The sequence below is a fragment of the Acanthopagrus latus genome, chromosome 17, assembly GCF_904848185.1.
Source record: "Acanthopagrus latus isolate v.2019 chromosome 17, fAcaLat1.1, whole genome shotgun sequence".
In the NCBI taxonomy this organism is placed as follows: Eukaryota; Metazoa; Chordata; class Actinopteri; order Spariformes; family Sparidae; genus Acanthopagrus; species Acanthopagrus latus.
The window spans coordinates 18164631-18189232 of NC_051055.1; the positions used below are offsets into that span (position 1 = coordinate 18164631).

Sequence of the window (24602 nt, forward strand, 5' to 3'; positions counted from 1 at the left end):
GAGTGACGGGGTGAAACTTGGACTCTGTTTGGATGCAGACGAGAAATGTTTATTTGAAAACAGTGACATGGAGTTTGTAACCAGTTGCCTCTCCATGCTGATGGTAACGACGACGACGACGATGATGATGATGATGAAGATGTCAGCAAACACTCTTCACACAGACTCATACCTGTCCGCTTCTTTTGTGACTTGGCTCCATTCAGCCCTTTCTGTTTCCTCCTCTGCAGAGGCAGAACGACTGGGAACCATTTCTCCGGGAGGTCCTTGAGGACCGTCATCTTGTCCTCTCTAACAGTCTCCGTCTATGTGATCTGCGCTGTGTCACTGACAGACGACCGCCGCATCTCCGCACGGACGCGGGGATGAGGCTGAGAGCTCCGGTCCCAACTTCGGCGAAGTTGGATTGACCGCGCACCGTCCCGTCCCTGCCCCTCTGTCTCTGCCTCCCCCAAACACACACACACATGCGCGCACACACGCACACACGTGCACGGACTCGGTCCGTCCCTCGCGCTATTCTCTCTCCCTCCTCCTACCGCAAAAACACTGAGGTCATTTTTTGTCAAATTAGGTCACTCAGCGACCTCACGGTCAATCTGCTAACGATTATAATAATTAATTATAATTAATGAGCTTATTATATAGCGGATCGTGGACTAAATCGTCCTCTTTAAGGTTTTTTTCATTAAGTTTTTGCGTGTAATTTATCAATAAACTGACGCAAAGACCGCAGAGTCTCATCCACAACATCAACACTGTCCGCTGGAGGCATGACGTAATCACACAGGCTGTGGAGGTTTGATGCACGTTGCCATGGTAACCGCCTCTGCAGGGATGCCACAGCTGAGCGAGCCCCTGGATGAGGGGAAACTAGGCGCCATTTTGGATCTGTGAAGAAACGAGCTGACCCAATCAGAGCTGCGGCGGTCCCGAGCCAAACTGTCTCGTGCAGCGGCCCCGGTTTCCTGCAATAAGGTGCGCCGCAGTGGGCGGGGCCAGGCAGGTGCCTGAGCACGTGCTGTGTGCGAGCCTCGTGCCGATACACTGAAGGATGCCGACCTCACGTTTATACAGAGACAGGCGCGCACAGTTGGTCACCTATAGGTGCTATATGAAGCATATCATTATCACTGTCTCTCTCTCTCTCTCTCTCACACACACACACACACACACACACACACACACACACACACCCACTGAAAGAGCTGCAGGTGGTGTTTATGGCTGGCATTTCCACCATTACTGGTGGGCTGCACATGAGGTTGAAAATATTCATTCTTACACAGACATTTAAGAGTCACAGCTATAATAAAGGTATAATTATTGCCCGGTTAGAGTGATGAATCTGATGGACATGAATCTAACATTTTAGAGAGATACGATCGGAAGCAAAGGTGAGAGGGCAGATTTAATCATGAATACGATTCTTCTCCAAAAATGCATTCTCATGTGCAGAAAAACAACAAAAACACTGCAATCACACACATGCCATGTATCAGCCCAACAGCGCTTCCAAGTCTGAATGATGACAGCAAAGCATACAAGAGACCAACTTTAAAGATCATACTTTATTTGCATGCAAACGTGTGATTTACAGATTCCTTTAATGTCCTGCAATGCCTCCTTGATGGGATGGCTCCCTCCAGCCCTGTCTGGACACCTTGAATAAAGTACTATCAGATGTCCTCCTATCAGCTCTTAATGCATCTCAACACTTGAGACGATGACAATCTATCCTCCATACATCCTTTGTGCATTTACACCTGTATATGCTGATGTGTTTGAGAGTAATCTGACTACAATCGAAACGAAGAACACTTAACACCAGCAGATAAAAAGCCAAGACACTGAAGGGCTGTGTGAGCTTCATCTTGAAAGAGAAACTCCACCTCAGTGTGCTTAGTGTCAGGTACTGACCTGGAGGAGGCCTCTTTCTAAACATCTCCACTCTGCCAGCGTCCTTCTGCTATGGCCCATGGGATTGTCTGGAGAGAGAAAAAAGAAAAAGTGAGCTTGAGAATATGAACAACTGTCCACAGGATCAAACTTTCCTTGATCACGACGCCTCGTTACTCTACAGTTCTGGTGTTAATCCATCAAGTGTGCGAACTATACTGCCGACGAAAGTCTGTCTTTCTCTGGCATTAACATCCATCATCATGTTGACTGACCACTTGTGATCCGATCTCACTCCCCCGCTCCACAAACGGATATGAGTTTCTCTTAACACAACGGCTCACAAAATTAAATGATTTTATAAGGGAGACTGGGGAACTTCTCTCCCTCATTTCCTCGCTGTTGTTGACTGTGGTTGATTTGGCCGTTGATGTCAGTGTTCAGGTTTACAGCTCTCATGCAAAACAACGAGTAGTACTTCAGTAAAAGTATTTGATGTTTGATGTGCCTAAGTATCAAGAGTCCTTTTCTGGAATTAAATGCACTTGAACATCTAGACTATGAGCCAAAGTTAAATATACCGGTACATGTTTTTTTTGTTGTTGTTTTTTTCTCGCTTTGTTGAATTCCTGTTTTATTTTGTGGTTTTATCCTCTTGTCTGTTTGTCATTTTCTCTCCTGAGTTCCCACTCTTGTGTTTCTCTCCTGTCTCCTCCTGTTATCGATTATTTGTCTGGACGGTTATCGGATACAATAGTTAGCATTTTTTTGATCAATCGAAAGTGCTTTTGAAAATCAGAATCTAAAATAAACATATTGTACAATGTGCTGCTTTGGCTTTGAAGCAGCTTGTAACTTTTGACCTAAGCTATAAAAGCTACAAAGGCTATTCCAAAGCTATACAAAAATGTAGTGTAATGGAAAGTACTATATTTGCCTCCAAAATGTAGTGGAGTAAAGTACAAGGAGCTCAAAATTTGAGTTTAAGTTCAGTACTTGAATCGGTGTACTTGGTTACATTCCATCACTGGATATCAGTTAACCTGGCCATTCAAATGAAAACATAAAAAACATGAAGTAGCGTACAATGACGTCAACAAAACAGACTGAACCTCAACTGTGACTGACCCCCAGCGTCCCTGAGGTGAAGGACGACGAAGACAGAAGTGACTTTTTGTGAAGGGAGGAACTGAGGAGTGAGAACCTTATTCATATGACGCACTTGGTTTACTGTCATGGGTTTTGTTTTTTTTGTTTTAGAATGTGAAAAACATTTATTTGCCTCACACACAGAGAGTAAAAATCAATCAGGCATTACAGCCGCAGCACATCAGGACAGACAGACACACACACACACACACACACACACACACACACACACTAGACCATCTCTGGTCTGTTAGAGCCGTAATGAGGAAAACGACATTGAGCAGAGTGCTGCATCTGTCTCTGTGGCACACAGTATCAGGGGACCGGTGGCTCGGGACAGATCCCCTGTCAGTCTCCTACGGTGGATGAGAGTCGGTAATGGAGCAGTGCTTCTGCTCTCCACACGTGTCTCCTCTCTTTCCATTTGTGCTGAGCTGTTAACATTACACACACCTCGCCGCTTTCACTCCCTGTGTTTTATCTCGGCTGAGAAACGGCACAGGGGAGGAGAGATGAGAGAGATGAGGGATGAGGCTGCGGAGGCGAGGCGTAATACATCCTTGTCGTGCATACTAGAAGGCACAAACAGTATGGCAGGCGGCGGCGGCGGCTGGAGGCAGCGAGCTCCCAATCGATAACTCCTGAGAAAGAGCAGCTCTGCCTCTCTCCATGTGAGCCGGGCGGATCAGTTTTCAGCTACAGTTTCCAGCATCCTCTCTCGCGCTGTCATACACTCTTCCCTCTCACTGCACGGTCTCTGCTCACTCTCTACACAATCTAATAGAGACGCTGGCTCGAGAGCTGTTTGCCATGGTCTCTCACCTCTCGCCTCTCATCAGTCCTTCACCTGTCACCTCCCTCCCTCCATCTATCTTGGCCCATCTGTGGCCGGCGTCTTGTCTAACCCTATAGACCAGCAGTGCCCTCATGGAATTAGGCTGGCCGGAACACCAGGGACACGCTGCATATCCGAGCACCTTATTTGGAGTCTTCTATTGTACTGTTGATCTCTTTGGATAAAAAACAAATATAATTCAGTATGATTCTCAAACAGTTTAGCCAGTTTGGTGTTTTCTTTGATCTGAAGACAGGCTGCACACATCTTGTGCAAAAAAAGAAAACAACTATAGGTAGAAAGGCTATATGAACCTCTTGGTGTGAAGAACCTGAAGTTTCATTTTGCTCTTTTTGTTTTTGTTTCACCACATATAGAGCAGGTAATAAAATGGATTCAGGGCGAGCTCAAGGGATTTTAAGAAATCCTAACACAGCTTCTAAGGCCGCGACTGACGTTATTTTTGATGTCGATAAAGCCACCCGTAAATTGATGAGTCGTTTGGTCTATGAAATGTCAGAAAATGTCGAGTGTTTCTCAGAGCCAAAGATGAGGCCCATAACCCAACGATATTTTCAGTTTACTGTCATTAGGGATTAAAGAAACTATCAATTATTACAATTTAAGAAGCTGGAATCTGATAATGTTTTTCTTTAAAAAGTCACTCAAACTGATTAATCAACTGTGGAAACAGTAATTCAGTAGTTGACAACTAACCGATGAATCTGTGCAGCTGTGCTAGTTTTCCTGATATCTGCATGACATCCTGTTAACAAAACCCCTAACATTAGATGACTGCTACATGAAGAAGCCAAGCTAATATTGTTAATATTGTGTTATAATACACACATATCACATGAATAATCCAGCTGAGATGTTTGGTCTTTTGTTAATGAGTTCTTCTTAGTTGCCTTCTAGTAAATGAGTGTGATTGTTATTTTTGTTTGCCTTTTTAGGTTATGGGTAAATACTCAATCTCCATCTCCCTAAAGTAACAAAGTTACACATGATTTTAATTACCAGCACTTATTTTTCAAGTTTCTCTCAATATCATTATTGTGACTGATAAACATGTCGTGAATATCTGATATCTTGACACTGTTAAACACTCGGCCTGTGCCGAGGGCAGGTTATGCTGTTCTTGAGGAGTAGTCAAATTACAGGGTTTATTATCTCATATGATTCTGTCACACAGATACTAATATAGCCACATCTCTTGTGGTGTCTGCACTCTGCTAAAATGAACTAGTGTACTGTAAGTCTTCAGAGTTACTTTCATAACGACAACGCAACAACTGCAACAGTGTTAAATCACCATGTTATTGACCTGCTGAAGGCGGGTTGTATAGTTCTTAAAGGTGCACTACATAGTTTGTTTGTTTGTTTTTTTTAAATGCCTAAACAAACTGAATAGGCAAACTTTATTTGTTTTCATGACTCAATAAACTGAATGAACAAACTGACCTTAAAGGACGACACAGTTTCATTCTGTTTACTCTGTGCTTAGTTGGTGGACTCTGCCACCTTTCTAGCGCCAAATGGCTTGTTTATTCAGTTATGGGAAAAAAAACATATTTCTGAGTTTGCATTATTACTCATTCATATTGTAAATATTACAATTCTGAGTTTGAATTTCTTCTCCATATGCTACATATTACCCCTTTAAAGAGGAATCAAATGATCTGTGGCAGTTTAAAATAACCATCTTTAATAAACAGCACATTTATAGTTAATTAACTGGTGGTAATTTCACTGTTATAGGACGTTTATTATGCAGTTAATGGTTAATAAATACTGTGTCATTGGTCTTTAAGCATTATTTGGACACCGATTATTGCAGAACATTGCAATTGATATAACCATTAACTAACATTTAAGTAACTATAAATGTATTAATTAAAATCGCCAACTTACAGATATGTGTGGAACAATTACCAACACACAAAGATTACCATAATGATACTATCCAGCATCTTCTGTGCCCAACACAACATCTGTCTTCAGGTAACAGTGAGCAGTAGATGTTAAATACTGATGTTTCTGTGGTAACTGAATGTCATCCTCTCACTGCAGGTCAGACACTTTCACGAGGAAGCAAACTGGAACCAACAGAGGACAAAAATAACTCTAACGAAGTCAAAGCAGCCTGCTCAAATTCAATCAGACACCATGAGCTCTGTGAGACATCCATTAGAGGAAATGCACTGGTGTCTGTCTGGAGGGGAGCTGCACAGTGTCGTGACTAACTTTCACTTTGACTTTGGGACAACATGTTTTGACTAACGCCAGACTACAGAAACTTTCTGAGACTAGATGTGTGAGCTGAGCGCACAGGAGCTGAACACTGTAGACACATCAACACTTTCAGCTGATCTGAGGTCAGACGGCAGACTGGACAAACATGAAGGGGGGTCGGCCAAACAAAAACAGCTACAACAGCAAGCCTACCTCTTCAAAAGTCTTTTTAGATATATATCCGCCTATGTTCCTCCTGGAGACGTCCTCGCTGCCACTCTAGCCGGGGTCATGATGAGGTTTCGGGCTTGAATGGGACGGAGCGGTCCGTGATGAGGCGGGGAGGAGGGTGAAGCAGGAGCCCGGGATGAGCTGGAGGCACCGTGTCGAGGTGAGGGAGGGTTCGGCTTCGGCCAGGGGAGAGGAGAGGAGAGGAGAGGAGAGGAGAGGAGAGGAGAGAGGAGGGAGGAGGAAGGTAGAGGAGGAGGGAGAGGAGGAGGAGCTGGGGGCTGCACCTCCTTCACCTCCTCCACCTCCATCTGCACCCTCTGCACCCCAGGACCTCGAAGAGGCACTAGGCAGATTAGGAGAAGAAATTCAAACTCGCATTTTTGATATTTTACAATATTAGTGAGATGATAACACAAACAAATATTGATCTGATATTAATAAAGAAGCTGAACACAAAAAAGTAAAACAGTATTATAGTATTCAGTTTATTCAGTAATGAAAACTAAGAAATTGTATTCATTTAATTTGCTGAGGCATAAAAAAAAAACATAAATGCTTTTTAATACTTTAAATTGATTCAGATTTGTTTCTGCTTTTAACACTTTATCTGTATTATCAACACATCAAATCATCTGCTGAACACACACACTACTGATCAATAACCATGTGCCTCTTCTCCCTCTGTGTCATACCGCCCTCTACTGCTCTGTCAGCACTTTCTGCTCCAACATCTGCTCACTGCTCAAGGTCACAACATCTGCAGTATGTCCACTATGATGCCAGAAATACTCGTGACCTTCCTGTGGGGACCTACACTGCATGTGTGGACTCAACGGCATAAACACATTTATTACTTCAAATTTGAATGTGCAGTGTTACTTTTTCAATTTCTGATTGCACTTCTTGTATATGTTATATACTACCATCCTCTGCTTCTCAATGTCATTATCTATACTGCCTTTCCTATTTAGTTTTTATCGTAGTTGACTTATTTTCCCTTAATTCACCTATTTTAAATTTGTATTGTCATATTTTTCAACACTGATGACAGCATTTGCACCTTTCTTATTATTAGTCAGTTGTGTTTTTGCATTTTATTGTTATGTTAATGTATTTCTGAGCATTTTCTGCCACAAGTTTTTCCATCGCGTACAATGAAGTGCTACATCATCTTTTAATAATACTTCTAGTAGTGTTTTCAAATCCATGGTACATGGTTTTTGTTTGGATCAAGATGGACATTAATTTCATTGTTATTAAGAACATAGAGGGAGATGATGACAAATCCAAAGATTTTGGCCAAGAAAAAAGCCAAATCTATCTTGTTGAATTGGGGGAGCTAACCATAGCTGACAAAGCACTGGTATATTACAGAGGAGCAGCTCTATAATTGAAAAAAAAATATATGTGGTAAAGACTAAAATTGTGAGTAGAAAAAACAGTGGGATTGCCTTGTTGTCCTCTCTGTCTCTCTTGTCTTGTTATTGATTGTGAATCGATGTCATGTGCCGTTTGTGACATTGTCAGTGTCGCAGACCACCAAATGAATACAGTCTTGACCTTTGTGAACATGTCATTACTCTGTAATCAACCTATTTCACAATCTTCTCTTGAGTGCATCCCAGACAGACTGGAGAGTCCGAAGCGATCTAAAACACTGATGAAATGAGTCAGGTAATCATAACGTGGACCTCCGGATGTTGGAGGGCTGTATGTTCTGAATTGAGTCCCTGAAGTGACCCTCTTCTCCTCGCATACAGTGAAGTAAACCTCCTTACTGGCTCAAAGACATGTGTCTAACTACCAGGCAGAGAGAATGAAACATGAAAGCTATGTGTGAAAAATACAAAATATACTGCGAGCAATATACTCTGCAAGGATTTCAAAACATACATATGTGAAACACAACATTTACCGTGATGACACTGACCCCTAACCCCAAGTTTATAATCACTGTCGTTAAGAGAGATATCATTGTTTTATTTTTCAGAGCAACGTTTTATCAAATCATCTTAACATGTCCTCAATAGTCATCAAGGCATTTCATAAACAGTAAATACAACTCAGTAATATAATCTACCGAGAATAAATCAATATTCTGGAGAATACAGGCATCAATGTAAACAGCATTAACACTCAATCAATATCTCTTTCAGCTGCCTCCACCTCTACTGGCTGTGAGTAGAAGCTCACTTCATAGTTCAGAGTGTATTAATAATAAATCCTTTGTGTGATGTGTGCATGTCTGAACAGTTCTTAATCTCACGCGTTCACGTCTTGCCCTCTCAAAAACGATTTAAAACCACATTCACTTGTCTTTAAACGGGGAGGTTAATAGCAGCTTTGTCATGCGGGACGTATGTTATAACAGCTTAGAAATGCGAAGACTTTAATTCCACATCTTTCTCCCACGTGGAGCCGGGCTGCTTTATTGTCTCGCTAATGGAGAGAGTGGAGTCGTTGTCAGGTTGGTCCGGGTCAGGCAGATGCCATTCGATGAAAATCAGATACATGAACGTGCCCATCACACCTCCTATAGGTGGAGCCACCAGGGGTACCCAGAACCAGTAGTTGTAACACCTGGAGAGCAGATCAACAACATACATGAATTTATTCTCTAGCCGCTGAGATTTGTATTATTATTTTTGCCATCAAACAATATTTTTATCTTGACGGTATTTGTGTGAAAGTACTGCTTGTGACGAACCCACAGAGAATTATTACCAAACTCTGCAGAATGACAGAGTAACGGGTTACTTTTTGTTTTGTAGTTTTTACCTCAGTCTCTTTTTCCAACTCAATGCAGACTGAACAATGTCTGAGCGCTACATGAACAGAGACGGATGGAAAACTCTTTATGTGCCAGTGTCCTTAACTTCAACACTCATAGCTCATAGCATTGCATCGACAGAGGGGTGTAAATTAACATGTTCACCCATGTGTCCATCACAGCCAATCGACACTGGAGTTGATAAACACCTGTGACTAATGCAAAGTGATTTGACCTGGTAATGAATGCCAATTGAACCCATGGGGTCAGGAAGAAGGGCTCTATGTTATGGAGTTTTTCTGCCTCCTAGTGGTCAAGAATCACTTAATTCAGCTTTAATCGATTAGATTAGAAGCTGAAATAGTGCTTAACAGCTGTGGATCCAGTGAATAGCCATAGGGTAATAAGATCTAATCAGGTGAAGGGTCACACTGGGTCATACTCAGATGTTCTGTAACAAGCTGACACTTCATGCTCCTTCGATCTGCCAAAAACTGCTTTAACGGCTGATAACCTCTGACATTTTCAGAGAAAACAAAGGTCACAGACCTCTAAGATAGGTAGACAATGTCCCCCTTCACATGTCATTAGAAGGGTTTAAAAGAAATATCTGTCCTTATACTTTATCAGCCTTGAAATGTGTTTTTTTAGTGCTGCGTATCTGTACTGTAGTAGATAACGTATATGTGACAAAAGATAAGAGACTCACGTGAAGACCTCTGTGCCCCAGCCGGCAGTCAGGGTAAAGAGGCGCGGCCCCAGGTCCCTCGCAGGATTGATCGCAGCACCGCAGTTGCCGGACATTGACATGGAGATCCCCAGGACGATCACTGCCACTATCGGAGGGATCAGCTCTGCGGGAGCCGGGGTATTCCTCTTTTCACCCAAACACAGGATGCACAACATCAGCATGCCAGTGCCCACGACCTGACGAAAGTACAAATGCAGCACTCATAAGTTCACTGAAGAAACAGCTATTAAAATACTTAATTACATAAAAAACAAATTCTCCCACTGACCTGGTCGAGGAAACTTCTGCCCAAAGTCATGTACTCTGAGGGATACGTGGCAAATATAGAGGCCGTCTCATTAGGGCCATATACAGTCAAATCTCCACCACTGAAGTCCATTATAGCATCTGAGACAGAAACAGAGGTCATGTAGCGAACAACTGCACAAACAGATTTACATACATAGAAAACGTGAAGGATAATCCATAATTTTTACTGAAGTATTTTCCTCAGATAATCCAAAATATATGAGGCGTTCCACTACCCAGGGAGTACCTGCCAGCCCTTCTGATTTTCTTAGGAAAACACTTCACACATATTCAAGGGAACTTCAGACATCTGAGAAAGAAGAATTGCTACTATTTACATACAGTGTTAAAGGAAATTAATTTGATTAAATCTACCACTGTAATATTTCTGTCATGTCTTGGTGTTTGGGTCAACATCAATCATCACAGAGGGGCTGACGAACACATGGCAGCACACAGAATCTCTGAAGGACAGGGGCAACAAATTCACGAACTGATGAAACTGCTGAAAATAAATGTATGCCAGAGATTTGTGAATTCACGCCAGAGGTGTCAGTTGTTCTGCGTGGTTTTCTTAGAATGAAAAGTTAGATGTAACACAAAAATGCTGTTCCATTGTACTTATTATTATTGTTGTTGTTTTTGTAATTCGTTCTTTAAAAGTCACCGGAAACAAAAGTCTCTGAACCTCACATTTTCCGGGTGGAAGGACCCCTGTGTTGGTTTTAAACCCTCTCAATTCAAAAGGTCTCAAGGTTCACAAGTAGGGCCGATTTTGGCTTCGCCCTATGCTGCTACTATAAAACAACATTTTTTAATAAAAGACCACTGGAGTGTAAGACACATCTAAAATCGAGGCGCTTCACTACAACTATAAAATAGCCAATTGCCAATAAATCAGCAAAAATACATCTCCCTGGATTTCAAGGTTGATTTGATCTAATCTTCCACCACTGAAAATTTCAGTTGAAGTCAGGATAAAAGAGGTTTTTAATCTATCCATACAACAACATGGTACTATACCAGTGTTGGTCAGGTCAGCGAGTTAACAAGTGAAACACCAAGGTAGTCAAGTCTTTTCTTTGAGCCATCAGCCATCTCCCTGTCACTGATGAATTGTCTGAGAGGCATGAATGACTAACCATAGTAGACCAGGTAGACGAGCGCTGACGCCATGTACGCCCCCAGCAGCTGGGAGAGGCAGTAGGGCACCAGCCTTCCCCATCGCACCTGTCCCAGCACGCAGAAACTCAGACTCACCGCCGGGTTCAGATGGGCACCTTGCAAAGAAAAACAGGAGGTGGAGGAAGAGGAAGACAGGAAGGAAGTCAGTAGAAGTGAATTACAGTGACAGAGAGAGAGAGAGACTGGAAGGTAATGAAATCTCAGATTATTTGTCGCCATATAGTGTGCCAACTAAGAGTTATTATAGTGAGCTGGATATCAGTCAGTGAAGACCTTGAGAGGCTGGACAAGGCCTCTTTGCAGAGAGCACCAGACATCAGTGTAATAAATCTGGAGTACTCAGTAATGCAGTAGTGGAAAAGTCATAACTCAGAGTGCGAGGCAGCAAAGTGAATCCTGACATTGTGCATTTTACTGTATGTATGTCGGTGAAGACAGTGAGTTGAAAGATCACAAGAAGAAGTTTGTGTCCATCTGTTACCTGTGATGCCCTTGGTGAGATACATGGCCGACATCACGCCCACAGAGAAGGCCATGTTTACCGACAGGAACTGGCCCTTTGTCTCTCTGCTCGTCTTCACCTGCGCCGCAGCGGAGCAGCCAAAGAGCTACACGCAGCAGATAAACGAACAGACTTATTAGAAATCAATTTGGGGTTGTGAAAAAGTAATTAATTCACTGACCTATTTTACTTTGGCCTTTAAATGGACCGTCGTATCTAAATGACAAACTATCTTTAATTGGGCCTCACAGATGAGAGGGAACACTTGCATGCAGTGCGCAGGATTCTTCTGATGAAACTTAATGGTCTATAAATTATTATCCTTTTATTGCAGTTCAGGGGTACAATAAAATGAGTTGTTAATGTTAATTCCAAGAAATAAACCTTTAATGGCCCTTAAAACATTTTGCAATGGTAGTCAGATGTGCGAGTGAAATGATGTCACGTGGAAGGTCAGGACTATCATGTCAAGTCAACCTGGATCATGATAATCTAAATATAATAAAATGTTATTACTCCATTAATATTTGGATACATATAACTAAATCGTAAATGAATAAATTCAAGAAATCTTGACCGCTCTAACTGACTCATATTGGAAGCATTGTGTAAATCCAAATATCACCTTGTTTCTGGCCTTTTTTTTACAATTTATATTTGGATTTTTTACCTTAGTCTCAAACTGCGCAAGGGCTTCAAGTGTCACATTTAAAATGAATGATATTAAATAAAAAGGGCCCAAAACATAAATACAATCTTTGCATTTAGTTGATTTATGGAAAAATAAAGCAGTACAATGCAAACTTCAGAGCAACAATTTACAAGAGTTCTTTTTCTCTAAATTAATTAACAGTGTGCAGATTTTTGCACACCTTAGGATCGAAAAGTGCGTAGGAGAAGACACAAGATCGACAAAATCAGGGAAAAGACTCCTGCACACTGTCAACTTCACTTCTTATCAAGTTTATTGACAACAACTAAATCCCAAGTGAGGTGACAAGAAACCTTCAGAAATAAAAAAAAAAAAAAAAAGAAAAAATGTTTTTGTTTGATTTACTTATGCTAAATAATTATGGGACAAATATGTTATATATTTGGAGGAGATTTACAGAAACAAACTTTTAACAGCGTGGATCTTGATCGTAACCCTCGAAACCAAAAGGGCCAACTCAGCGAGTTTCACCTACCAGCAAGACGAAAGTTCCCAAAAACTCAGCCATGCACTCTCGCACCAGAGCGTTCCTCACTCTCAGAGCTTGTAGCTTCTTCATCGCCGAGGGTTAGATCGCTCTTCTCATCTCACACTGAACTCCCTGTCTCTGTTGTCAGACAGAGAAGCTGTCTGTCCAGGAGCTGATGGTGTCAATGACGGAGGTGATGATGAACTTCCACTTGAGCGCCCGAGGACCTGTGCACTGTATCTCCCCTGCTCTTCTCTCTCTTTCTCCCCAGCTGCTCAAACACTATTACTCATTTATTGGGTTGTCACACCTCCAGACGCTGCTCATATTAACAGAGGCCATAAACAACAGTGGGACATGTTGACTGAACATAGCGTGGGGCAATAAAGCACTGAGGAAGAATCATATGTAATCAATCACAGATGTTAATCACACATATGCATCTATATTTATGTTTTGTTTGTTTTTTTAAATTATCATTATTCTTTAAGTCGTCTGTGTCAGGTCCATGTCAGAGACAACATGGAAGTCTAACATAGTCTGGCTTTAACCTGTAGGTTCTGTGAATGTATATGGAAATTAAAGCTATTGATTGTGGCTACATATATAATCACACAGTCACTGGTGTGGTAAAAACATACCCTGTGGATTGTTAGATAAGATAATTGATCACAGTGAACTCTGTACTCCTTGTGAATTATATAACCATAAGTGACACAGTGTGGAGACTGCAAAAGTTACATCAACAGCTTGTGTGACATCTTATCACATCTACGTTTGAGGTGTATCGCTGTCTGGTAATAAAAAGGACAGATAGCTTTCATCCACTTTGTCACGAGGGCTTTCTCTGTGCGTATGGATAGATAACATACAGCACCTTTATGTCCCACACTATTTATCATAGGAAACACAGATAGATCACCTGTAAGCAAAATGAGGTTGGTAACATTGGGTTTTCATGCTGCTTGCTGAAATTTGTTTTGCGTTCTAAGATAAGAATTCCAACCTGTTTTAGCTTGAGCAATGCGATAGATGATTTTATAGACTTAATAGAAAAAGAGCTGCTGCCACCTTAAAGCACCGTGATGGGGGTCAAGAGAGATATCCCATTTTCAATTTTCTATCCCTACACCTTGTTTCGGAGAGACCCCTTGTCCCTCACAACAGAGTTGGGGGGCATTGTGATTGAGAATATCCTCCTATTAAATAGGACCACCCTTCAAGACCCTCATATGTCATCAGTCCTCAACGGGATTTACTTAAACAGATGTGGCTGGTTGTTTCCAACATGGCATCTTCAGCTGGTGATTTCTCTTGTGTTACTGGTTTTATTTCAGTGACATTTTGCGATTTATCCGATGGAGGTACAAAAGCACGGATGCTCCCATTTATGACTTCACCTCATCAGTCAAGATATCAAGGGGAAAAAGAACATTGCTTCATTATCTGGCCACTAGCTGTGCTAGAGGCTGCAACTTCTCTGCTGGACTGCTGGAATTTTTGGCATCAGATGCGGTTAAATGGGGTGAAATGCAACACTGAGAGACATCTGCATAGTAGAAGCCATCGTTTTTATAATAATACATAATATATTGAGACAACAGAGTTTTTACAACCCCTCTATCCTAACAAAAACCAGGACAACTACCCCTAGACTTGAAGGCACAAAATGGAGAGTGGAGTGGTGGGGGCACCTTTAGTATTGGGATTGGCCCTTGATCTACTGTCTGGATTACGTGTGCCGGTGTTTTTCATGATGAGCTACAGCATCAGATTTTCAAGCATCACATATTGATCTGCATATCTTTTTGCATCTGATTTGTCTATATTGTGTACATAACGCATGTGTAAGATGTTGGCATATCACACTGTCTCCCTCTGCTGGACATAAGACTGAGAAGCATCACTCAAAGTTAGGATTTATTAAAAAGCAATATAAACTCTGAATGCAGTTAGTTTCTATTCACAATATATTAAAAAGATATGTTTACATTTACAGGTAACTTAGCAGTTACAAAGGTTGGTTCACTTGATAAATGTATGAGCCGTCAGTGCAGTTTTAATTCTGGCTGGTACATAAATATCCAAGGCATTGAGGTAGATGTAACCCTGTAGATTAAGTGAAGAAGAATGCACACTTTTGACCTGGAAGTCCAAGATTATATTTCCTTTAGGGCTTTGTTATAATGACTATAAAAAAAATAACTGGCATCAGGCCCAAATAGCTTGTTTAACTTATGCCCTTAGTCACTGCTCATGGATGGCTTTTAGTCTCTTGTCTGTCATCAGTGTCTGCACTTTGATAATCATCATGTTTCCGGATGTTTGAGAGGGCGACGCAGCACCACGTCCACAGGCCCAGAGGGCAGTTTTCTGATCAGCGTCCATGCCTCCAGGCGTCTCATCCCCACCATGCTCACACCCTCGATCTCCAGGACCTCGTCACCAGGACACACTTTGTCAACAGGACCTCCTGAAGGGAAAATATAAAAGATTGCTTTTATTTAAACAGAGAAGTCAACTCGAAGCAGCTACGATGTACAGTTATTGGTATACGTCTTTCTCTTTTTCTACCTGTTTACAAAGAATACCAGGACCACCATAACCAGGACATTTGGTCCTCAAAATGAATTTCTTTTCCCATTCTGTTTGGCAATAGAATTATAAAACAGATCAACAACTGAATAGTTTATCTGTGGTTTTTTAATAGTTTCAGCTCCAAATTAAGGAAAATCTTCATGTTGCAGTAAACAGTAATGTTTTATAAAATCAGGCCCATAAACATGATTTTCTGAGTCAGGCATGGAGCAGCTTCAGCGGCCTGCAGAGAGCCCTGAACTTGACCTCCTCCAGCATCCAATGGGATGAACTGAAACACAGACAGCATTCGAGGCCTTATCACCCAGTGTCTGTGCTTGACCTCACTGATGCTCTTGTGTCCTGTGGCTGACGGCAGCAAATCCCTGCAGCCAGGGTCCAAAATGATGTGGGAAGACTTCTCTAAAAAACTGGAGTCTGATAGAGCTGTTACGTTAAAGCTCACGGGTTTCGAATGAGATGTTCCGCAGTTACATATGAGAGTAAAGTTCAGGCATCATGGCAGTTTGTGAAGTAATCGTGACATTTAATCAATAGGATTCGTGTACATGGACATTTGTTTTTCAGATATTTTTCCTGATGCCCAGGATGACTTTCGACCTAATGTAATCGTGCCTGCACCACGTTTCCCCGAGTGAGTGAAACACTGCATTTATGAACTGTGTTTGAATGGCAGGGAAGTGGTTGGAGAGGATGGCAGCCATACAGAGTGGAAGATTCAGACGCTAGAATCAAAGGTTCTTGTCATGTCTGTTGTTAGATTTAGGCAAAAACAGCACACCAGGAAATTTAATCAATTTGATTCACTTCAGTTAAGGTTAAGTCATCATTTCAGCGTATTGCTGGTGAAAAATCAGTTTGTAAAGTAGTCACGGATGGCCCATTCATGTTCACAAGACATGCGTGTGCTGGTGTAAACAGGAAGCAGACTGTATACTCTGTCTCTGCCTTGTTATAGAAAATACTAGGAATGAGGCAGACAAATGTGACTGCTCGTCACAGAGCCCTCCTGGATATTGCTGTTTTTGTTGAAATACTGTGAGCATCACTGTTGACTCTCTTTTCCATCATTGTGGTATCAACTGTAGATAGCAAATTCTCAAATATCAAATATCACATGGAATGATGAATGAATGACTTGACCGATGGCCTGCTTCGGTTTATGCAGTTCTCTATTGGCTGACATCTGGCCAGGCTGTGGCCTGCTTGTGGCTCAGATCTGGCAAATAGGAGTGGAGCACCCAAGTTCAATCATTTCACAATTATACCAGACCAGATACATGTGTCTGGTACAATTTTGCTATCTGGGATATCTGATTGTGTCTCTCTAAATATTGACACTATATCAGCCATTCTAGATACTCCAGTATGACATGACAAAACACATAGTCCAAAAACGCTTGCCAATGACATGCTGTATGCTGATGAGGCCCAACAACATGTCTGAGTCATCCTTTCCACGATTCTGTTGCTGTAAACCTTTGCCCTCTAAGGATTTATCCAAAAGGTTAATCTTTAGTCAAAAAGAAATACCCATGTACATGTGGACTGAGCCTGGTTGTCTTCATACTTTTGGCCTTAAAATGTATCTTACGTGCACCTCTGTGAGCTTGTATGATATTCAGATCTTTGCATACAGATCTAAAATGCTGAGATTCAGCTCTCACCCTGGAAGATCTTCTGTACAGTGAGTGGTCTGTTCTCCTGACTGGAGCCCACACCTCCCTCCAGGCTGAAGCCCAGATCCCTGTTGTTCTTCTCCAGACGCACACACAGGAGCTCACCTGACAGAGCAGCAAAAGCAGAAAAACACAGTTAATCCCTTTCAACTGCTGCTGCTTAACTTAAAGTAAGTATTTAAATATGGCTTCTTACCTGTCTCAGTGGCCTCGGCCTGTGTCGGTCCAGGACCATTTGTCTGAGCTCCTCCCTTACAGGCACTGCTGGTCCCTCCCCTCCTCAGGACCACCACCCCCAAATCCCGACACTTTGCTCTCCTCAGGACCCTCAGGGCCTCCCAGTGGATGTAGCCACACAGCGATGTGCCGTTGATTGACAAGACCTGGTCCCCTTCCCTTATGGAGCCTTCCTGGGCTGCGACGCCTGAGTGAAACACCTTGTGAACCTGAGAAGAAGACATCAAGAGACAGGTGAAGAGACTGAGGACGAAGCATTTAGATACCGTATGTTTCAGGAGAATGCGGCTGTGTTTTCCCCTCACAGTGACTGGCTTGTTCTGGTCTACGCCTCCTGCCAAGCTGAAGCCCAGTCCCACTCCCACGTCTTTATGGAGAACCACCACCTGCACATCGTCATAGTCCTGCAAAGAGAAAAGGTAGACAGAATGAGCAAGAAGTTAGACACTTCTAGTGATTTTTAACAATCTATTTCACATTCTAAAATTAAATATCAGAGCAGGAAAGATGGGGAACAGAGAGTTGTTGGCTGTAATACCACATATGCTTTTTTCTAAGAAATCTGTCTTATCTATGTGAAAGAAAGGCGGATGACTTTGGTTCCAAGAAAGGGACAGCTCAAAATCCCCAAATCCATATTTTTCTCTTACCTGTAGTGCTGTTTATCTATCTAGTTAGTCTTTTTAGTGTTGTATTGCTCTGGGACTACACTTATCAGTATCACTGCACAGACAGAAGTGTGCATCCACTCAGGACTGAGTGGCTAGCTTACTAAACTATCGAATGTTACATCTCAGCTGAGGATGTGTTTATATCCTGAAGCAGGAGCTTTCCTTCCGCATGGTCACGGTGTGCTCTGGGGTTTATCTGATATCTCTTGGTTGGAGCTGTTCCTTAAACAACAAAATTAATGTTGTTCCAGGATCATCATTGCAACTGACATAGCATGTTGCCCTGAAATTACTTCATTTTCAACAATATAATAAAAAAAAAAATCTGACAGCCCTTCAGTGTAACAGATAATCTGCATCCTAGTATAGAAATATCTTTAGTTATATCAATAACAGATGTAATGTATTCCTGTTAACTCATACGTAGACAAGTGTTAAAGCCAATTAAAGGAGGGCCCACTGAAATGACAAGTGCAACTGCAGCCAGAGAATGATTTATTGAAAAACCACAGCAAAGCTTGTGAAATGTTCCTGGTGCCTGTGTGTACCTGCAGGTTGTCGTCCCCCAGGCCCCTGACATCCTCCAGCAGCTTGTCGAGCTCCTCACTGGGCATCACAGACACGTAGGACAGGGCCGACACGTCGGAGCTCAGCGAAGCAGTCCGCCGGCTCGTAGACTGCCACTCATCGCTGTCGTTCTCTGACTCATAGTCAACTCCGGCAAAGTTACACAGGTCTGAAAGACTACAGGGAAGAAAGTCGAGAGCTCTCACTGACTGTTGGGAGGAACACTTCCATCAAAACAGAAATCCGATAACACGAACAGCACCCACCTGATGCAGAAGCTCTTGCGATCTGACTGGCTCATGTAGCTGGTAACGGTCACTGATGACTCTCCGGAGTCCGAGTCATAGTTTGAGTCCTCATCCTTCTGTGTACTCTCGTCATCATCCTCATCATCTTCATCGTCATTCCAGACCTTGATATCTGGGTTCAAGCCAGCGACCCAGGCATCGAGATCCAACACCCGCTTCTTCCTGTTTGGACTTATATGAGGAGAGACGAGATCCGGGAGGTTGCTGTGGGACGAAGTGGCCAGGGGACGAGGTAGAGGCAAGGATTCTTGATCAGGAGTTTTAGCTGCTTGTTCGAGGACAGAAGTGCTTCCCTTTTCACTCCCAGCAACAGGTGTGGGGTTTTCCGGTTGTGCAGTGGGTGGACGAAAGGGTGAGTGGTCTGGAGTGTTTGTTGGAGTCTTGTCTTCATCACTGACAGGTGAAGTAACAATAGTAGTTTTTTGTACACCAGTGGAGGTGTCACTGGAACTGGACGGCAGTGAGGACGGAGATCTCTTGCTTGCCTCCTCAGGGCTTGAGGCTTTGGAGAAATCTGTTTCGTCGATGTAAAAGTTTCTCCGGCGCCTTTGAGATCCTCCATCGAGTGGGATTTCTAGCGTGCTCCTGAGTCTGGAAAATGTATCAAAATCTTCAGCAGAATTGTTTACTTTATCTGTATCTTTTTCTTTTTTCTCAACCAAATCATTCCCTTCTTTCTCTCTCCTCGCCAAACTTAGCCCAGCCTCGTCCACTGATAAAGATCTCCCAGAGCCGAGCGTCTTTCCTGCTCCTGTTGCTTTCTCCTCCTCCTTCTCCTCTTCTCCCTCTTTCAGACTTTCCCATTTGTCTCTCAATCCACCTATTGCTTTTGCTGACCCGCTCTTTTTCACTCCATCATGCGCCCTGCTGAGCTGCGTTGGAACAGAAAAGGCCCGTCTGGGCATCAGGACCTGTCCTGTAGCCAAACCCTGGGATCTCTGCATCAGAGCCTCGAACTGATGGATCTTATTTTTCACGCTGGCTGCAGTGGACACCGACACCCTCTCCGGGACTTTCTTTCTATCGATTGTTTTCATTGTGTTTTTCTGTGGGTTTGACTCGAACACATCTTCATCTGTGCTGCTACTCTTCAGTTCAGTCTCATTCTCTTTTTCCTGCTCTTTCAGCCACCCACGTCTGTCTCTGAATGTATTATTTAATGCATTGGTCTTGCCCTTTTCCTCTGGATGGTTCGCCCAGCCTTGATCCTTACTTTCACCCTCTCTTCGCTCTCTCAGTCGAGACAGATCTGATCTCCCTTCTTCTGACAAAGTGTTTGACTGTGCAGCCCTCGAAGATCTTATCTGAGCTGCGACAGTGTACCTGCTCCGTGCTCTGTCCAGAGACATCGTGCCAGTACCCTCCAACCATTTGCTCCCCTCTGAATACCTGCTGCTCTGGGTCTGTCCTTGCCACTGTCCCCTTGGCAAACTGTCTGCGGTCTTACACGTCCCTGGAGAAAGATGACTCTCAGAACCTGAGGTGTCTTTTTCTGCCCAGGTGAACGATCTCCTGCTTTGCTTTGGACTTTTCTCTCCTGAAGAGAAACGCCTGGGGAAGGTTCCCCCAGATGCCCTCTCATATGACTTCTGTGTGGAGAAGTCCTTAGGTTTGCTGCCATCCTCTGTTTTACCAACGCCAGTTGACCCGTAGAGTTTCTCTATTCGCTCTTGTATACTCTGACCTCCTTTGGGTCCTAACAAAGTCTGAGACCTGAACCTAGAGGGAAGAGTATGACCTCTACTGGCTCTGTCCAACATCTGACCCTCTGGAGCATCGTTACTTGTTCTTGCAGAGTTATAGTATTCTACTGAAGACATCACCCTGCCCCTCCCGCTTTCAACTCCTTTTTCATCCAAGCCTCCAGTCCCTCCTCTTTTGGTTGACAATGTATATCCCCTTTTGCCCCGATCAGGGCTTCTCTCCCCTGTTGTCCAATCTAAACTCCTACTTCTGCTTGACAGGTTGTTTCTCCTCGAATCTGTCCTGCCGCGGCTTTCAGGTGCGGGGTTAGCAGCGCCCGACTCTCTGATTGTTTTGTCTGCTGAGCCATTCTGGTTCAGCTTGGTAGACATTTTCAGACCTGGTGCTTCCTTCTCCTCCTGCTGACCTTTGACACCACTACGACTCCGACCCCTGGCTTGATAACCAGTGACTGTATGGTCCTCCTCCTTGTTCGTACCGTTTGCGCCAGTGTCCATCCCGCATCTCTCTGTGTCTCTGGCTTCCTCCGTCTCCTCCTCTAAAATACCTCTGGGTTTCCGAACAGCTGACCGGCGAGTCAGACTGTAGGAGGGAGAGTTGGCTGAGCGGACAGTGAAGCGCGCGTCTGTCCTCTGCTTGTTGTACTCGCTCGCCGGAGTAGGGAGCAAGGACAAGTCCATTGTCTGAGAGTAAACAAACTTAATGACCACCTGGAGAGTGCCAAATCCCAAAAAGAGAGCGGAAGAGTGAACTTGATATTTCAGCGATTCCAAGCAGCTGTCTTTCAGCCTGCGATCTGGAAGAAGTCCCTCTGAATGCTTGCAGAATTAGAGTCCTCCCATTAGAGACAAATCCAGCATTAAAACGACTGACATTTTAGCGATCCTCCTGATGATTCCCTGGTGATACCTTCTCTGAGCTGCTCTTTTTCTTGACTTCTCGTTGCTCTGTCCCCATGCACGACTTCAGCACACAGCTGCCATTGCCTGCCAAGCAAAAAAAAAAAAAAAAGTACAAATTTCCATCCTCAGAATGGATTGGGCTGGAATGTTGTGATATGTGGATTGCGGTCGCTCTGGCTCCTTGAAACGGTCACACAGAATCATAGAGCAGTTCAGGACACAGCAGACAAGCATAAAGTGGGCAGCGAACGTAGAGATGGAAAAAAGATAAGAGCAGGAAAAGATAGAAGTTCAGAGCCAGAGAACCAAAAACATTCCCCTTACATTGACTCAGTAAGACCATTTATAGAACAATGTGGACTCTGTTGTACACACATATCATAGCAGCTGTTTACACAAGCAACATACTCATGACTACCTGTCATCGTCAGCTAAACCTGAACCATAAACTGGAAGAACTCACCTAACAGCAATCCACACTGGGGAAAAAAAAACAATGCATTAAAGTGCCACAATCAGTCTCTGGGCAGCGTGTATCTCTCTCATAGAGTCTGGGTGAAACCTTGTAACAATTGATTCAGCTGAAATCGATCAGATAAGCTGGACAAAGATGAGAACAAAGTCACCTTGATTTACATACAACCTGCCGAGGGAAAGATAGCATTGCTGATGGACAGTGGCTCATCAGGGTATATCTGAGTTAACACGACAAGCACACCAGCTTTGATCACTAATCAAGTCAGAATCAGGATCCACTTGTCTGGACTAACATTAAACACACGTACAGTAAGCTGTGGATTCCAACACAACACACGTGACGAGGGGAATTATAGGAGCACTGCCTGGATACGAATGTGAAGCATATCAAGCAAGTCTAGGCTTTTGGGAGTCTCTGAGGAGCTTTTCAGTGCAGGTGAGTCTGAGTGTCAGTTTACAGAAACACCTGTTCTGCTAGGTCACAGAGCCTCCCATCTGGGTAACCGGGGCAACACTGCACCGTTTGCTTTAAACTCCGAATGAGCAGAAAATGAAGATACACATTCAGACCGGCTTATTAATCCACTCACACATGCACCTTACCTCCTCTGTCCTCTGTCCTTATCCTCTACAGCTGTGTTGATTCATAATGAAGGCAGTGCTCTGTAGTGACATCAGCTCCTAACCCCACTCTCTCTCTTTCTCTCTGTCTGTCTGTTTCTCTCTCTACCCATCAGCTTTGCATGATGGACTGTGTACAGTGACGTAAACCTGCCACACTGGTTTATCCTCTTGTCCTGTCTCTTATTCTCTCTCTCTCTCTCTCTCTCTCTCTCTCTCTCTCTCTCTCTCTCTCTCTCTCCCTTTCTCTGTGTCTGTCTCTTTCTCTCTCCTCCCCCTCCCATTGTTGTTCTCTCCCTCTTTTCCTCTTCTCACAGGGTAGCATTCCTGACTACAGTTCAATGTGTCAACACACACTCACACACACACGCACACAAGCTTATGTACACGCCCCACAGAATATTCAAACTCCATCTCACATCAGCATTTCAGTGCTCAAGGGAGAAGAGATACAGTTCAGATAATTGTGTGAAACGAAAAACAAGAATGACTTCTCCCGACGCTTCCAGCGTCGGGTACTGCCTGTTGGTATCACGCCACCTCAGGCAAAACCTGAGTGTAATCATCCGGGCCGGACAGGTATCAAAATACATAATAACAGAGCACCTTTAATTGGGACCAGAGACAACAAAGAGCTCATGTGGACCCATACATACCTGAAGGGATAAATATTGTTAAAAGTACGCCTCTTGTGTGACATGTTCTGCAAAACAGAACTTAAGTGCAGGCGGACTTTGTTGAGAGTCCGTGGGACTGTAATGTGGACTGAAGGAGAAAAGCATCTGAGATGGCTGATTAGGTTTAGAAAAAGAAAAAGGAGAATTGTATGAGGGGAAAAATGGTTTCTGCAGAGTGGGAAGGTGAACAAGCAGCCTTTGAGTCACAAATGCACAAACATAGAAAGTAGACGGATGTGTTTGAAATAGAATACAAAAAATTAGCAGTACTTACAGTTTTGTTTGAGAGGCTCAAGTGCTACAGTTGTTGCGCGCACCTGCAAATGTCTTCCGTTGACACAGAGGAAACTGTGGTTACCAAATCAGCGTGTTGCAGCACTAAGTAAAGGATGTCTTCACATGTCTCTGCGCCTGTCAAACGTCGCACAAGACTGAGTCAGAAATATTAGGCCGGGCCTTTGTGTCCTAATGACCCAATCAATGATCAGCCGTGCAGATAGAGGGCTGCTAGGTTGCATGCTCCTCTCAGGACAGAGATAACTCTGTGAGTAGGGGTAAATAGCTCCAGCAGCTACGTCTCCACAGACACCCACCCTTGTCCCTGACAGAAGAATGGCACTCAGTGTCTCTGCAGGATGGATGCAAATCACTGTCCTGCTCACACAGACACGCTGGTTAAATTCATTCTTAAGGGTGTAGGATACAGCACGAGTGCTGTGAGAAAGGGCAGTTTTTATGGCATTTAATCAGCAGGTCATAGCGGATATAAATAGTCTGCTGGCAATACAGAGTCAAGCAACATTAAAATAAACTGCAAGAATGTGAGAACTGGAGAACTGGACAATTTAATGATCATCAGATATGCTCCCACAGCTGAGCTGCTCAAAACATAGCTCGTGGCCCATCTCTTTTGATCATACTTAAATTGCTACTTTTAAATAGGCTCTTGTAATAATATAACTTAATTTTCATACCAACTTTAAAAACAAAGTCCACAAAGTGGTTTGGATGAAGACTTCAGGAAGACAATGTTAAAAGAATGAACACTCAACTCAAAACACAAAAAGTCCAACTTAATTATTATTTTAAAAGAAACTACAAGCAATAAAAATGGTGATATCATATAAAGGATTAC

At 43.2% G+C, this 24602-nt stretch overlaps 3 protein-coding genes and 1 long non-coding RNA gene across 6 annotated transcripts in view; 1 reads left to right on the forward strand and 3 right to left on the reverse strand.

Annotated features, from left to right (window-relative positions):
• atp8b2 (ATPase phospholipid transporting 8B2) overlaps positions 1–6469 on the reverse strand; it is a 27618-nt gene extending 21149 nt beyond the window's left edge. Inside the window, exons 1-2 of one of the 2 annotated variants that reach the window (XM_037075478.1) lie at positions 6332–6469; positions 1921–1988 (exon numbers count right to left, since the gene is read on the reverse strand). In XM_037075478.1, coding sequence (XP_036931373.1) covers positions 1921–1945 — 25 coding nt within the window. In that variant the 5' untranslated portion in view covers positions 1946–1988; positions 6332–6469. Of the gene's footprint in view, positions 1–172; positions 460–1920; positions 1989–6331 lie in introns of those variants that run through there. The other variant, XM_037075477.1, reaches the window with a different exon arrangement.
• LOC119006600 lies at positions 4129–7790 on the forward strand. Its single transcript, XR_005070845.1, has 3 exons — positions 4129–4265; positions 5957–6509; positions 7063–7790. It is a non-coding gene; the product is annotated as an uncharacterized LOC119006600 (long non-coding RNA).
• Positions 7791–7919: 129 nt separating this feature from the next.
• Positions 7920–13443, reverse strand: aqp10a (aquaporin 10a). Its single transcript, XM_037075479.1, has 6 exons — positions 13033–13443; positions 11825–11951; positions 11301–11438; positions 10139–10257; positions 9829–10046; positions 7920–8929 (listed from the first exon to the last, which is right to left on the reverse strand). Exons 1-6 carry the CDS (start codon positions 13114–13116, stop codon positions 8722–8724), a joined length of 894 nt encoding a protein of 297 aa, XP_036931374.1. The 5' UTR covers positions 13117–13443; the 3' UTR covers positions 7920–8721.
• A 1490-nt stretch (positions 13444–14933) lies between these two features.
• Positions 14934–23878, reverse strand: si:dkey-92i15.4. Of its 2 annotated transcripts, none has more exons than XM_037075913.1 (7): positions 23742–23878; positions 19045–21776; positions 18760–18955; positions 17846–17944; positions 17500–17749; positions 17292–17408; positions 14934–15499 (listed from the first exon to the last, which is right to left on the reverse strand). In XM_037075913.1, exons 2-7 carry the CDS (start codon positions 21468–21470, stop codon positions 15336–15338), a joined length of 3252 nt encoding a protein of 1083 aa, XP_036931808.1. In that variant the 5' UTR covers positions 21471–21776; positions 23742–23878; the 3' UTR covers positions 14934–15335. The 2 variants fall into 2 exon arrangements, with proteins under 2 accessions (XP_036931808.1, XP_036931809.1); XM_037075914.1 differs by lacking the exon at positions 23742–23878 and adding an exon at positions 22773–22991.
• Positions 23879–24602: the final 724 nt, after the last annotated feature.